Source organism: Myzus persicae, unplaced genomic scaffold (assembly GCF_001856785.1).
Source record: "Myzus persicae strain clone G006 unplaced genomic scaffold, MPER_G0061.0, whole genome shotgun sequence".
NCBI classification, from domain to species: Eukaryota; Metazoa; Arthropoda; class Insecta; order Hemiptera; family Aphididae; genus Myzus; species Myzus persicae.
The window spans coordinates 17249-30444 of NW_019104398.1; the positions used below are offsets into that span (position 1 = coordinate 17249).

Consider the following 13196-nt stretch of genomic DNA (forward strand, 5'->3'; position numbering starts at 1 on the left):
TGTAGGTTTGTATTGATTGTTTGTAGATTTTTTGGTACGGTAGGGGGGAACACGTGTGGATTTGTTTTTGGCAGAATTTCGAATGGGGCACCCGTAGGTTTCTGCCATGCCCCGGGGGTGGGGGATGGCAGCACTTGTTCTCCGGTCACCGCGACTTGTCCGGAGAAAAATGCCGCCCGGTGGCCGAGGATCGAACCGCGACCGGCTGCGTCGCAGCGGAAGAGTCAGACCACTCGGTCACCTCGTCCCCCTTAATTATATTGTGTGTGTTCAACTTCAAAGTATGCATTATTATGGCTTTATGACATGATGGTAAAATGCACAGATAAGAAAAACGATTGTAAAGATATTCTAATATAGTTTAATACAATAAAATGTACTTAAATATAGTTTTGTATTTGTTACTTTTTCAAAAACCTATCAAATATTTTAAATGTGTCACCATTTTTATGAATCTTAATGAGTGTCGTCGTAAAAAATGTTTCTAAAGCACTGCCTTATATGAAGAATCATTTTTTGTTTAAGGTACTTATTGTGTATAGGTTTATATGGGTCACACTTCAAAATTAATGTTCTAAAGTCTAAAATGTCTATCTAAATGAAGTGATTTGTTTGGAATTTTTCCAACTTACTTTTTGGCTGATTATTTACCAAGAATTATACACATATGAAACTTTAGGTTCTAATAACCTAGATCAAGAAACTAGGTTCGGAGAATTAAATTAGTTATACGTGTAAGCAGCCGACTGTTGTCATGACAACACTGTAATATAATGTATGTATTGATATCACTATTTTTATAATTGTATGACGTTCCTTTACAATTCGATTTTGTCTCAATATTTTTACTTATATTATAAATTAAAGCAATGGAAATCGTAATTCTAAGAAATAGAAATATTATGTACATATCTGAATCTCTTGTTCAAGAGATTGGTTGTTTCGTTAGAGTGAGTGCAGTGTTTAATACCTATATATATATATATATACATATATGTTATGTGCTTACTGTTTGGATTTAATTAATTGATATTATGATTTTCATAACAATTATTTTACGTAGTATTTGTACTTGGACAATAACATCATACGGACACTACCCGACGAATTATTTACTGGTTGTACAAATCTTATGTGGTTAGATTTAAGATGCAATAGAATACGTCAATTGCCAAATGGTATTCAGGGTCATACAAATTTACAAGTATTGCTTCTGGGCAAAAATGATTTAAGGCGATTGCCTATAACGCTGGGTATGTAAAATGTATAAATAGCTTAAAATATTTTTAATATTGTAATAATAAATGATAACAGGTGATAATAACTAATAAGTGATAGTACTCATAGTACAATAATATGTGCAATAATTAATTATTTAATTTTTAACCTAGAACGCCTTACAATATATTTATGTATATTCTATTTTGATTATATGTAGGTATCTAGTTATATTTACTATACCTAGTTACATTTGTGCTCAAATAATGTTTGAGTTTGTGGTGGGGAGGGGGGTCAAACTCTACCAATGTAATAACTAATAAGGTTAAAAATATTACGAAATTTATAGGAGGATTATTGAAATTTTGGGCCCCTAAAGGCCGCTTCCTATTTTTGTCTATGTCTATAGCTTAATAACTATATTATAAAGTGCTTATAACATGATATTATATATAATCATACATATTATAGCATTTCTATTGGTTATAAATTACCTAATAATAATAAGAATTTTTATTAAAAAAATAGTATTAGGTACCTAATTGAATTCTAAATCCTAATCATATTTCATAGTTATTACTTATTTTATATCTATAATTAAAAAAATATTAATTATAAGATCCATTAATATGATTAAATATACAATTATTTTTCAAAATTTTATATTTTTGTCAGTCTTTATTTTCATTGTTTTTAAATTAAGTTTTTGGTGGGCCTCTACTTTTCACATTTTAGTTTGGTAATTTTTCGACTTAAATTATATAATAATAAATTACTATTTTTATTCAAAAATAAATAATATACATAGGTAAGTTATAGGTGTATAAATTTATATACCTTACTCTTACATAGATGTCTGTATGAAATGTTCTATTTTACATCACTAATTACCAATGTATACTACTTTAAAATCTTAACATGATAGATTATAAGCTTATTGTAATAAATATTTTATTATTATTATGTTATTATACTAATTCATAGGCTCATTACCGAAACTTCGAGAATTACACGTTGCAGGAAATCCACTTGATTGCCTTACTAGAGACGTGGTGAAAAAAGGTTCTAAATATTTAATAAGTTTTTTACAAGAAAAATGGAAAAGTGAACAAAATATTTTGGACACCGTTCAAAAAAATAATGATGAATTAAACGTAGTAAAAAAAATAGAAGACAAAATACTTAAAAAAAACAAAAAAAACAAAAAAATTGTAACTATATAACTATAAATTATTAAAAATAATCAAATATCTATTTATTATTCTCTGATATTATAATATAATATAAATTATATTATAATTGTTTAGATGGATACGTCAAAAATGCAGTTGATGGAAAGATATAGTTGGCCAATGATATTTCTTACTAATTGGTTGGTATTTATACTTATTTATAATTTTCAATCACTGTAATACATAAGCAAATAATATATAATACTTTAAGCGTATGATGGGTGGTATAGTTTTAAGCAGAAGGTATAACTATAATTTAGAGTTTACTAATATTTTGTGTTAAGAAAAATCATAAGACATTAAATGGGCATCAAACAATTCTGAAGTTAAAAGCATACAACTTACATACTCAGTTTTTACGACATACACTATACTAGAACTATACTAGGTTTGTCAGAGCGACATCCACTTAGCCGCTTTTTTTTATATTGCACTAAGCTAATTTTGGCTTAATCAATAGCTAGGTTGGTTATTTTAAAAACCAAGGAAGCCAAAAAGAGGGAAGAGGTATAAGAGGGTGAGAAGAACTGGGTGAATTGGTTCATGTAAAGATACACAACATGCTATTTGAACATGGCCTTGCACACTACTATTCCCTCAGATAGTATTATATTATACCTATTACCCATATATTATTAAAATATTATTTACAAATTAATGAATTGCTTACTTAAGTAGGTAGATACCTAATTACACTTTTACCTATGAATTAGGTATATATTAGTCAGTAAATCATACATTAGTAATTAGTTTATTGTATACCTATAACCTATTACAATATTAATTACAAATTAAATAATTATTGTGAATCACTTATTTAAACTTTTGTTATGTGTTCTAAAACTTAGGAGCACTGACCGTTTAGTTACTGATCGTGATATTAGGATGAAAGAATTAGAGAGACTTTATTTGGAAAAACAAAAATTAATATTACAGAAACAAGAACGAATTTTACAATCTTACAAGTGAGTTTAGTCGTTTCGTATGTTATTTTATTAATTGTATATGCTTTCGAATTACATTCGGCCATTCGGGCTTCTAACCTAGAGATGTCTATCTATAAAAACTTGGTGTTTATGTATAACGGTACCACATGGTGACATGGTGTCATTACTCATTAGGTACTTAAGGAAATGTTCGATAATCATTTTTTCTTAAAATACAAATGTTTATAAAAAAACTACATTTAAATGAAACTTTCATATGATCAGTTTTTTTAAAATCAAAAAACAAGGAAAACAAAGTAAAAATGTTAAAGAGTCTTTTACTCGAGCATTGCCTCTGTGAAGAATGGAATGCTGGATCGCGCCCCCCCTCGTTCTCAATAAAAAATGTTGTACACTTGTTTACGTGCATAAGCCTATAAAGTAAATACCTACTGCAGTACAATTTAAAGCATTTCCCAAACTGTGGTCCGCAAGTATAACTGAAGGAGTCTGCAAACTCGTCTGTAAATATTTAATAATTAAATTTTTATCATTATTTATTATTGTTTTTTTTTTTTGTTAAAAGTGATGCGTCGGAGGAAAAGTTTGGGAAACGCTGTATAAACGATAATTCGGGACACCCGACACTGCAGTACTAAAAGAGTGGTGAACAAATTATTATCATACACGGGGCATACTTTTTGCCTTTGGGTGGCCAAGCCCTTAACAATACTCTGATATGTATTTATTTTCTCGGTATCACGCATTTCAATCATGACCATAGTGGCACTTATCCATTTCCGCCAATTTTAAAATGGGTGGATTCCCATTTCAGCCAATTTACCTCTTAATTATTATATTTACATATATTCCATAAAAAAAAAAAATGTATATTATTTTATTTAATAAAATTTATTTTTCATCCTATATAGGTGTTGTAAATTCTTAACAGCCCACACACACATATATATATAGAATTACGTCTTTATAACTCAAGTTGTCTGTTTGAGTAAAAATTAAACTTCTTTTTAGTTTTCGTTACAATGTTCTTTGGTTACCATTTTACCAAATACCTACCTATAGCCCATGGGTGCTGTTTTTCTAAATTATTATCCCTCTACTTTTGAATATTAACATTATTCAACACTTCAACGGTCAACAACCATCCGTTCAAATTCAATTTTATTATTTCAGTTCCAATCAAAGTGAAATATTCATTTATAAGTATTCATTTGTCGTGTGTACCTACTGAGTAAGATGTATTTTTTTTTTTTAATAAGACCATTAGCATAAATTAATTCAAATAGTCACTCATTATTTATTAAACGCTTCTGTAAGTACATGAAAATGCGAAACTTCTCCCAAAAATATGGAATAAGAATAAGTAAAATAATTTTACCATGTCAGGTAGATTGGCGGAAACCGGTATCAAAACTTTTTAAAATTGACGGAGATGATCATTTAACATTTTGGCAGAAAAGGCATGTGCACCTACAACACAATGTTATTACCAGGGGAAGGGCATTGTACTTGAGTCTTTCCAGAATATTTTCAAGTTCCTATAAAATGGATTTGGTTTTGGTCTTCCTACAACACTTATAACGTTATAATATTTATAACATTATAAGAATTATATTTTATATTATCACAGATTTACTTTCTTTTTTATTGATCTAAAGCCCGGTAAGTATGGCCATTAGCTGTTTGTTAGGGGAACAGTTGATTTGAAACACGTGTTTATATGTGTGGCAAGGATGTGTTGCTAACAACTCGGGTGGTCACCCATCCGAGTGCTAGCAACGACGGCTGGTAGATACTTACGCGCAGAGCGTTGCCGCAGATTGCGCGTATGACCGCCCCTCACCAAGCCACATTTACATAATTATTAATTATATACATAAGCATGCAATTGGGTGAGGAGCTAAAGGGGTTATAGCCCCTCAAAATTCTGTTAAGCCCTATCGGAATGTGCAAGAAGTGCCGGCGGCATCGTCGATACCAAAATGAAAAAAAGGCTACGCCTATATGATTATACACGTATACCAGGAGGCAAAATGTGTGCAGTGCCTAAGTTGAAATTTGAAGTCTGTTTATTAGATAAATATGTCAAGCACCCTTTCCCCTTCCCACTCACACACACACTTAACCAAATTTCTGCTAATGATCATGGCACTACAATATGTGGACTGTGGACATGTGTCATGCGTGATCACTGGTCAGACAAGTAAACATACACCAAAAATATTTACTAATACTAATTTATGACATAGGGACACCGCTGTTAGGTAAAATTTTTATTTTTCTAGTTGGGTCATACATTATAATATAACAACATATTTTTAAATTTTTAGAGATGAAGAAACTCTGAAAATATGGAGAAATAAAGCAAAACAATTGCAATATTTTGAAAATTCATCCAAATTAAAAAGTTGTGAGTAAATATACCTCATGTTAATACGTTATAATTGTAAACCTAATAGATACAGTGATTTTTTAAGCATGATCATTGATCATCCTATTTTTATGCTTAAATTATTCAAATATTAAAATTCAGATTTTTGGAATTATTAAATATACACTTGAAGACCATTTTTCGAATTATTGACATTTTTTGTGTTACTTAAGGATGATCCTGTGACAACATAGACTTCAGTTTTTCAAATAGTAACCTCCCTCTTTCATTTTTCATTATTAAGCAGATATTTTTTTTGATAATTTTGTATAAAAATCAAAATTCAAGCTTTTACTTTTTGAGTTATGTAACTTTGTGTGTTAAGTTTTAAGGATTCTATTTCTATAGTAATGGGTTAAGTAGATAGGTGGCTTAGAAGATTTGAAAAAGTTAGCGATTACTATTGATTTATCAATATAAATAGATTGTAAAAATAATTCAAATATAATAAATATTATATCTGACATTACATACCTAAATTTTGTTTTTGTTTTTTTAAAACCATCATTAAAGATTATTCTGATTATTATCCTTAGTATAAACATTATAATAACTCTAAAACTAAGTAGGTATTCATTAGAATATTGTTTTAAAATTTAGATACATCAAAATTTTCCAAAAAATCATCCACTGAACAATTTTTAGTAAGAAAGGGAGGTCTCATTTGAAAAATAGAAGTTTGTATCGCCACAGGATAGTCCTTAAGTAGTACAAATAATAACAGAAATTTGAAAATATGGTCCCAGGTCTACTTAAAAATCAGAATTTGACTAAATATACCATTTAAGGGAAACATAAATGGGGGTGAGCATGTTTAAAAAATCACTCTGTATTTAATACCTATTTTAATCTAATATAATAAGTACCTAATAGGTAATGGGTATTAATGTATTATCATTTATTATAATATAAAGTTACATATTATTTTACTGTGCATATAAGTACCAATAAGTAATAATCATATTATTGTCTTATCAATATCATACATATTTTTAAATTTAGATCGAGGACTCGAGATACCATTTGGAGTAAATAAAGAATTTTCAAAAATGATATCCAGACAAACATACAGACGAGTAATTATTTAGTCAGTAAATTAAATGTACATGTAAGGTAAATTCCAGGGGTGGACGAGTTCCCTGGATAACAAAAAATATTTTCTGTAATACAGACCTTTTTTTGCCTAATAGCATTTTATGACATAGCCACTGGCCACTGAAGCCTTTAAAACAATTATAGAATAATGATAAAAAGGGTTGAGAATAAAACTATAAATATGTTTGTTAAATCTAATCGGTGGCATGGCGAAGGGGGGTAATCTAGAGGCGATTACCTCTAAGATTTTTTAGGATCAATTTTTTATTATGGTTTTAAAATTGCTTGATAGAGTCAAAAATGGGAAAATTCCCACACCCCATAAATATAATGTAAATATAATAGTACAATTTTTAAGAGAGAGTTAAGAACCTAGAGTTCAAAGTTCAATAATAGGTCATGGGCTTGTAGATGAGTGGACATCGAAAAATATACTTGCCTCTGAAAATTCTTTAGTTCCCCACGCCACCGAATCTAATGAGTAGGTACATATTTTTATTCCTTCAATTATTACCTTCATAATATTTTAGTTGTCGAAGTTGAAATTTTTTTGAAAATTGGTTTTGCATAAATTTTACTGTTTTTCCTAATTATTTAGAAAAATAGGTACTGTTTGATTTTTTATATTTATTACCCCTCCAATACTCTGGTAAACAACTTAATCAAAAATACTATCAGAAGTCATCATCAATTCTATTTTTTATATTATGTACCTATAATGATTACACTATAATCTATATACTACCCATACATGATTAATTAAAATATAAGTTAATGTGACAATTCTAGGTCTAAATGGTGTTTTTTTTTGTTCTAGTCCAACGGTGGGGATAAGTATATATAGAATGTTAAAATTTAATTTAGCCATGCATTACAATGTAAAAAACAATTATCTTAGGTTAATTTTTACTTCATAACATTTTTAAACAGAGAATTTTTTTTTATGAATGTATTTTTATCTCTATTTGAATTTTGAACTAATAGTATTTTAAGTTAAGATGAATGAGTAAAATAATAAGTAATGCACCGGCAAAATATATAACCATTTGCATTGCATGGTGAGATATAATAATAATAAAATTATATAATTTAACAAATAATCGATACAATGGACAGATAAGCTTATTTAAAAAAAATGTAGGTTTAAATGGTGTATGAGTATTTGACAACCTGTACAATTTTAAATTCACAATTATTTATTTTATTTATAATGATAAATTTGTTTTTAGGAAAGTGTGGAAAATATAAAGTATAAGAATGCTGTAAAACCTTCAGTAATTAAACCGTAAGTACTATGTATATTTTTTTGAATCTTAACTTTATTCTGAGCTCTGAATACAATGTATTGTTAGTAACCCATTTGGGCATATTATAGAGTACTTATAAACGTAAAAATGTATTGTTATTTTATACAAAAAATAGTATGGGACTTAAAAATGTATGGTAAATCAGTTATTTAATAATTTTGATCAAATATATTTGATGTTTATTTATTAAAACTTTTGAAGGTTTGACTTTGACTTGGAAATGTCAGATATTTACAAAATGCTAATAAGTTTAACATCAAACAATGTAGAAAATACAAACAGTGATAAAAAGAATGATCCAAAAATATCAATTGATTGGGAAATTCAAAAGGTTTGAAAATTACACTGTTTTATAATATACTAAAATTCAGTGTGTTCAAAAATAAGTGACATAAAATATTTTAAACGCATGACCCTGTATTTCATTGGTATTTTTTTATCGCATAATAAACAAACTGATCATGCGTTCAAAATATTTTGTGTTCCTTTAAACGCTAAACACAGTGTATACTTTTTATTTTACATCACACATCTTTGTAGTCATATTTTACTAATTAATACTTAATATATTTTCTATTGACAGTTGCATGATATACAAAAAAGAATTTCACAATTGAAAACGCGTATGATCTAATAAAAGAAGACAAAAATAATAATTTCAATACCAATTAAAATAAAATACTTTTTTATTTATTTTACATTTATTACATTAACCTAGTACTAGTTATATTAGTTGTACATTTATAGATTTTTAACTGATCATATACACAAATAGATAAAAATTATGCATAACCCCAAACTTAGGAAATATAAGTTCATAAGGATTGGACCTTGGTTATTGTTATTCGGTTCATTTACTCTCTATGCAGCATTTAAATATCACTTAAATAAAAACAATTCACAACACAATCACTCTATTTTTTAAAACAATAATTCAAGAATAAATTATTTTACTGTCAAAATGTATTCTCATTATTATATTCTATTGAAAAGTATACATACATACTAGACATTTTCATTAATATGTAATTTTAATGTAGTAGTTTATAGATAAATGACAAAATCTCATACTTATTGTTGATTATATAAACTCTGTTCAGCAAGAGAACATCCCTATTCTATGCATCTTCACTCAACACTGGATATTACTATGGCGGGCAGTATGTTCATGGTGATGCTGATTTTTGTTGAGCCATTGTTTGTTTTCTTGTTAGACAAAGTATAGAATATTTGTAAGTTGTAACACATTTTATTATTATTATTTAAAAATATTTATCAGATTAATAACTAATAAAATATCATTAACAAATACTTTTGAACATTTAAATGTTGTATTTTTTGCTTGGATGTTAAAATATTTAAAAAATATCATGTTTACCAAACCTTCAGAGTTTTAGTTTTAAATTATTCCTCTGATATAAATTATTGAATAAAAAAAAATTGTCATAATTTGCTTATTTTAAACTTAATTTATAAGTCCATTTATGATAATAAAATACTAAGGTTTGTGTAAAGATAAACATATTAACAATTAATTAAATGTTGGAAAAAAAATTATTTCAGTTGGAAATAAGTAACACATTTAACTATATAATAGTGTATGTAAGATATCCATTATCCCAGCCTCGCATCAAATGAATATTTTTATATTATTTATCATACGTTTTTTATTAAATAAGACACTATGATATCTGATTTTATACTTTATAACTATTACAATACATATAAATAAATAAAAATAAATACGAAAAAAAATCGGTGTGAATGATTTTATTATAATTATTCATATTAATATACTATATAAATATATATAAAAAATATTTTTAATAGAAGACTTGCAAAAAAGTGATTTGTATATGTACTGCATTTTTGAAATATTAATTGAAATTAAAAATGAATTTATTTAAATGGAAATTGGAAAAGCATACAAGAGATCGAATCAGTTTTATTTAATGGTATTTAACTTATATTGTTCCAGTAACTAATCCTGGTTGGTGAGAATTGTCTTCATAATTTCAGCTGTTACTATTTTTTATCCAGTCCACAAACTCATCTAACATAACAGGCCCTATGAATAAAAATAAAAAAATATACATTTTAAAATAGTAAAAGAAGCAAATATTACAAAATAATAAATATATCATGTAACTTATAACATAGACCGGGTTTTCACTATGGTGTATAACTTGTTGCAATACATGAAAAAACTATTGAGTCATACTGAGTTTAATATAATATTCAACTGTTGTAATGCACTCATTAAATGATAAATGATTAATTTAATTGAAAAAATCTATTAATTCAAAATAATTAAATATTAAAAAATCAAAAATCAAATATTTGTTTGTTTTACTTATCAGACATTTACTTTACATCGTATGGATTGGATAATATACAACATACATAGAACGTGATGGTCACAAAGCACTTAAATTGAATACATTTATATAGAATCGAATTATATAAAACTACATTTTCAATGCTTGAATTTCATAGGTAAAATAAATTTAATAAAACTTACATGCTCCGTCTATGTCATAATTTGCCAGATCTGTAGTGATAGATCGTGAAAATTCTAATATATTGCACCATTGGTCTTTATTAATAACTCTATACTTGGATTGATCGATAAATTTAGCAAATAAAGGGTAAAGTTTCCATTGTTTTCCAAGTAATAAATTTAGCATTAACTTTGCCGTTTCTATGTCCATACTTCGTTGATCTTTATCCTTAAAAATTCAAAAAAACTTATGTTTTCATTTGCATTCAAAACAATTCAATTTTAATAATCTAAATAAGAATATAAAATAAATGAAAAAGGAAATAACAATTTTGTTTTTTGGAATCATAATAATCATATTATAAATTGCACATTTATGAATATATGAAATAATACTATAACAATAATTATTATTAATTTTGACATCCAAAGTAAAACTTACTCTTGCAAAGTCATATGCATATCTATAAATACTTTTGAACGCCAATGGATCATTAAAATACAACCTCAAAGATTCCAATTTACTTTGAAGTTTTCTAACTGAATCACACCTGTGATCAAAATATATCTTATTAATTATTAATTACATATATATATATAATATCAATTTTAAATATATGAATTAAAATATTTACTGCAATTCTGTAAGACCCTTTGACCATTCAGCACTTGAGAAATATCCCATTGATTTAGCATTCATTTTCCAAGCCAAAACAAGCATTACTAAATCTTCTGGGTCAACCCCAATGTCCATACAAAATTTTTCCATGCCTTCCGGTCCTTAAAACAGTTTAAATATATGGATAATATCAAAGTTCTAAAAATACATTCTACTTTCTTTTATAAATACCTAGTTCACCGGAACCGTTTGTATATTTATGATACCAGGAAAGACATTTTTTATGATTAAAAACCATCATTTCTTCAAGAGGAGTTCTTTGTGCACTGAAAATTTAAAAAAAACATTGAAAGGTTGAAAATATGCAATCAAGTAGTGTGTGATTTTAGGTATCAATTTATTTCAACTAACCTAGTATAACGGCGTTTTGGAACCGAAGCATTTTCAGCTGTATTTATTTCTGTTGTACTACGTCGTTTCCTTGCCATCATTTAGATAATTCTTAATTTAATTTTTATATCTAAAAATGTATAAGATTTGTTATAAAATATAAATATATTATATCTTATGAAAATGTAGATTGGGATAGTAGAAAATTATTATCATATTGACAGGGAGTTAACATTTGTATACAATTGAGATAGAGCAATTTAAAAAACAAGCCATAAAATATCAATACTTGCCATAATTTGCAAGTGAATTACATATTTCAAATTTTCACATTACATTGTTGTTGCCTAGCATTTAAAACATTTTAATTACGCGTTATTTACTCGTTGTTCAGTTTCCGTACGATTGTTTTGTCAATATTGTAAATAACTACCTAATTAACTAATTTAACACTGTATAAAAAATGTTCACCAATACTTACAAGAAAAGTGTACTGTTATCTATTATAAGTTGTCGTAGCGTATTTAAGTAGGATTACGCTGTTATTATTGTAGGTACGACGATCAGGAACTCGGGGATTTGTTGTTTTATTTTGGAAACGATCGACAATATTCTCGGTTATCATCAAAACATTACAGATTGGATTTGACTAGTTTCATGTTGTATATTATTTTTATATAAAAATAAATGTTTTTAGATAGATATTAATGTTATTATATATATATCTCGTATCTGGTTCACTATTTTTGATTTATAATTAAAAAAGAAATCTACAACTCTTAAGCTAGTGTAAGCTGTGAAACGTAATAATCTAAGTAGTAGCACAGAATAGATTAAACTTAAAAATATGCAGTAAGGATATTTTACTTTTATACGCTGAATGTCGAAATTCAATAGATCTTAGAAAAAGGGTAAGATAAACCTTGCTATGTTCTTGACCAACAATATACCACATACCAAGACCAAACGCATTTCGATCTTGCGATTGTACGCGCATATGATAATATTATCATACTATAAATTGGTGTACGCACCAAGGTGGACTGATTCGTGATCAGTCACATATTATAAACCGTGGTATAATGGTATTATATTTGTTTGTAAATCATTTGTGATGATTATAATATCAATCGTTATAACATCGATGTACGTGTTGATTTTACACCAACGAGGGTGTGTTTGAATGTGTACACAATCTATAAGTAAAAATATACTTCCAATCTTTAATTTATAAACTGGTAGAAAGCAGATTTTTAGTTATTAAAATGGCACTTTTAGCCTATGAAAGATCAGAATTTAAAATTACCAGTACTTTTCAAAAGAATTCAGAAAAACCAACAAAAATCTGAGTGAAACAAATTTTCGACAAAATCGATTTTCTTAATTTGTTGAAATTTAAAACCAATAATAGTAAATGGCAAGAGAGGTACTTGAAATAATCACCAAATGGTCGAAAT

General features: G+C 27.2%; 2 protein-coding genes across 3 annotated transcripts; one reads left to right on the forward strand and one right to left on the reverse strand.

Moving 5' to 3' along the window:
• Nucleotides 1–817: 817 nt before the first annotated feature.
• Nucleotides 818–9887, forward strand: LOC111041863 (leucine-rich repeat-containing protein 40-like). The gene is made up of 10 exons (XM_022326301.1): nucleotides 818–950; nucleotides 1064–1253; nucleotides 2203–2429; nucleotides 2526–2590; nucleotides 3299–3415; nucleotides 5728–5807; nucleotides 6831–6904; nucleotides 8153–8208; nucleotides 8432–8561; nucleotides 8814–9887. Exons 1-10 carry the CDS (start codon nucleotides 870–872, stop codon nucleotides 8862–8864), a joined length of 1071 nt encoding a protein of 356 aa, XP_022181993.1. The 5' UTR covers nucleotides 818–869; the 3' UTR covers nucleotides 8865–9887.
• Nucleotides 9888–9982: 95 nt separating this feature from the next.
• Nucleotides 9983–12673, reverse strand: LOC111041861 (DCN1-like protein 4). Of its 2 annotated transcripts, none has more exons than XM_022326299.1 (7): nucleotides 12221–12673; nucleotides 11761–11869; nucleotides 11581–11675; nucleotides 11366–11510; nucleotides 11173–11281; nucleotides 10752–10959; nucleotides 9983–10298 (listed from the first exon to the last, which is right to left on the reverse strand). In XM_022326299.1, the coding sequence occupies exons 2-7, from the start codon at nucleotides 11838–11840 to the stop codon at nucleotides 10246–10248; spliced, it is 690 nt and encodes a 229-aa protein (XP_022181991.1). In that variant the 5' UTR covers nucleotides 11841–11869; nucleotides 12221–12673; the 3' UTR covers nucleotides 9983–10245. The 2 variants fall into 2 exon arrangements, with proteins under 2 accessions (XP_022181991.1, XP_022181992.1); XM_022326300.1 differs by lacking the exon at nucleotides 12221–12673 and adding an exon at nucleotides 12033–12205.
• Between the last annotated feature and the right edge of the window lie 523 nt (nucleotides 12674–13196).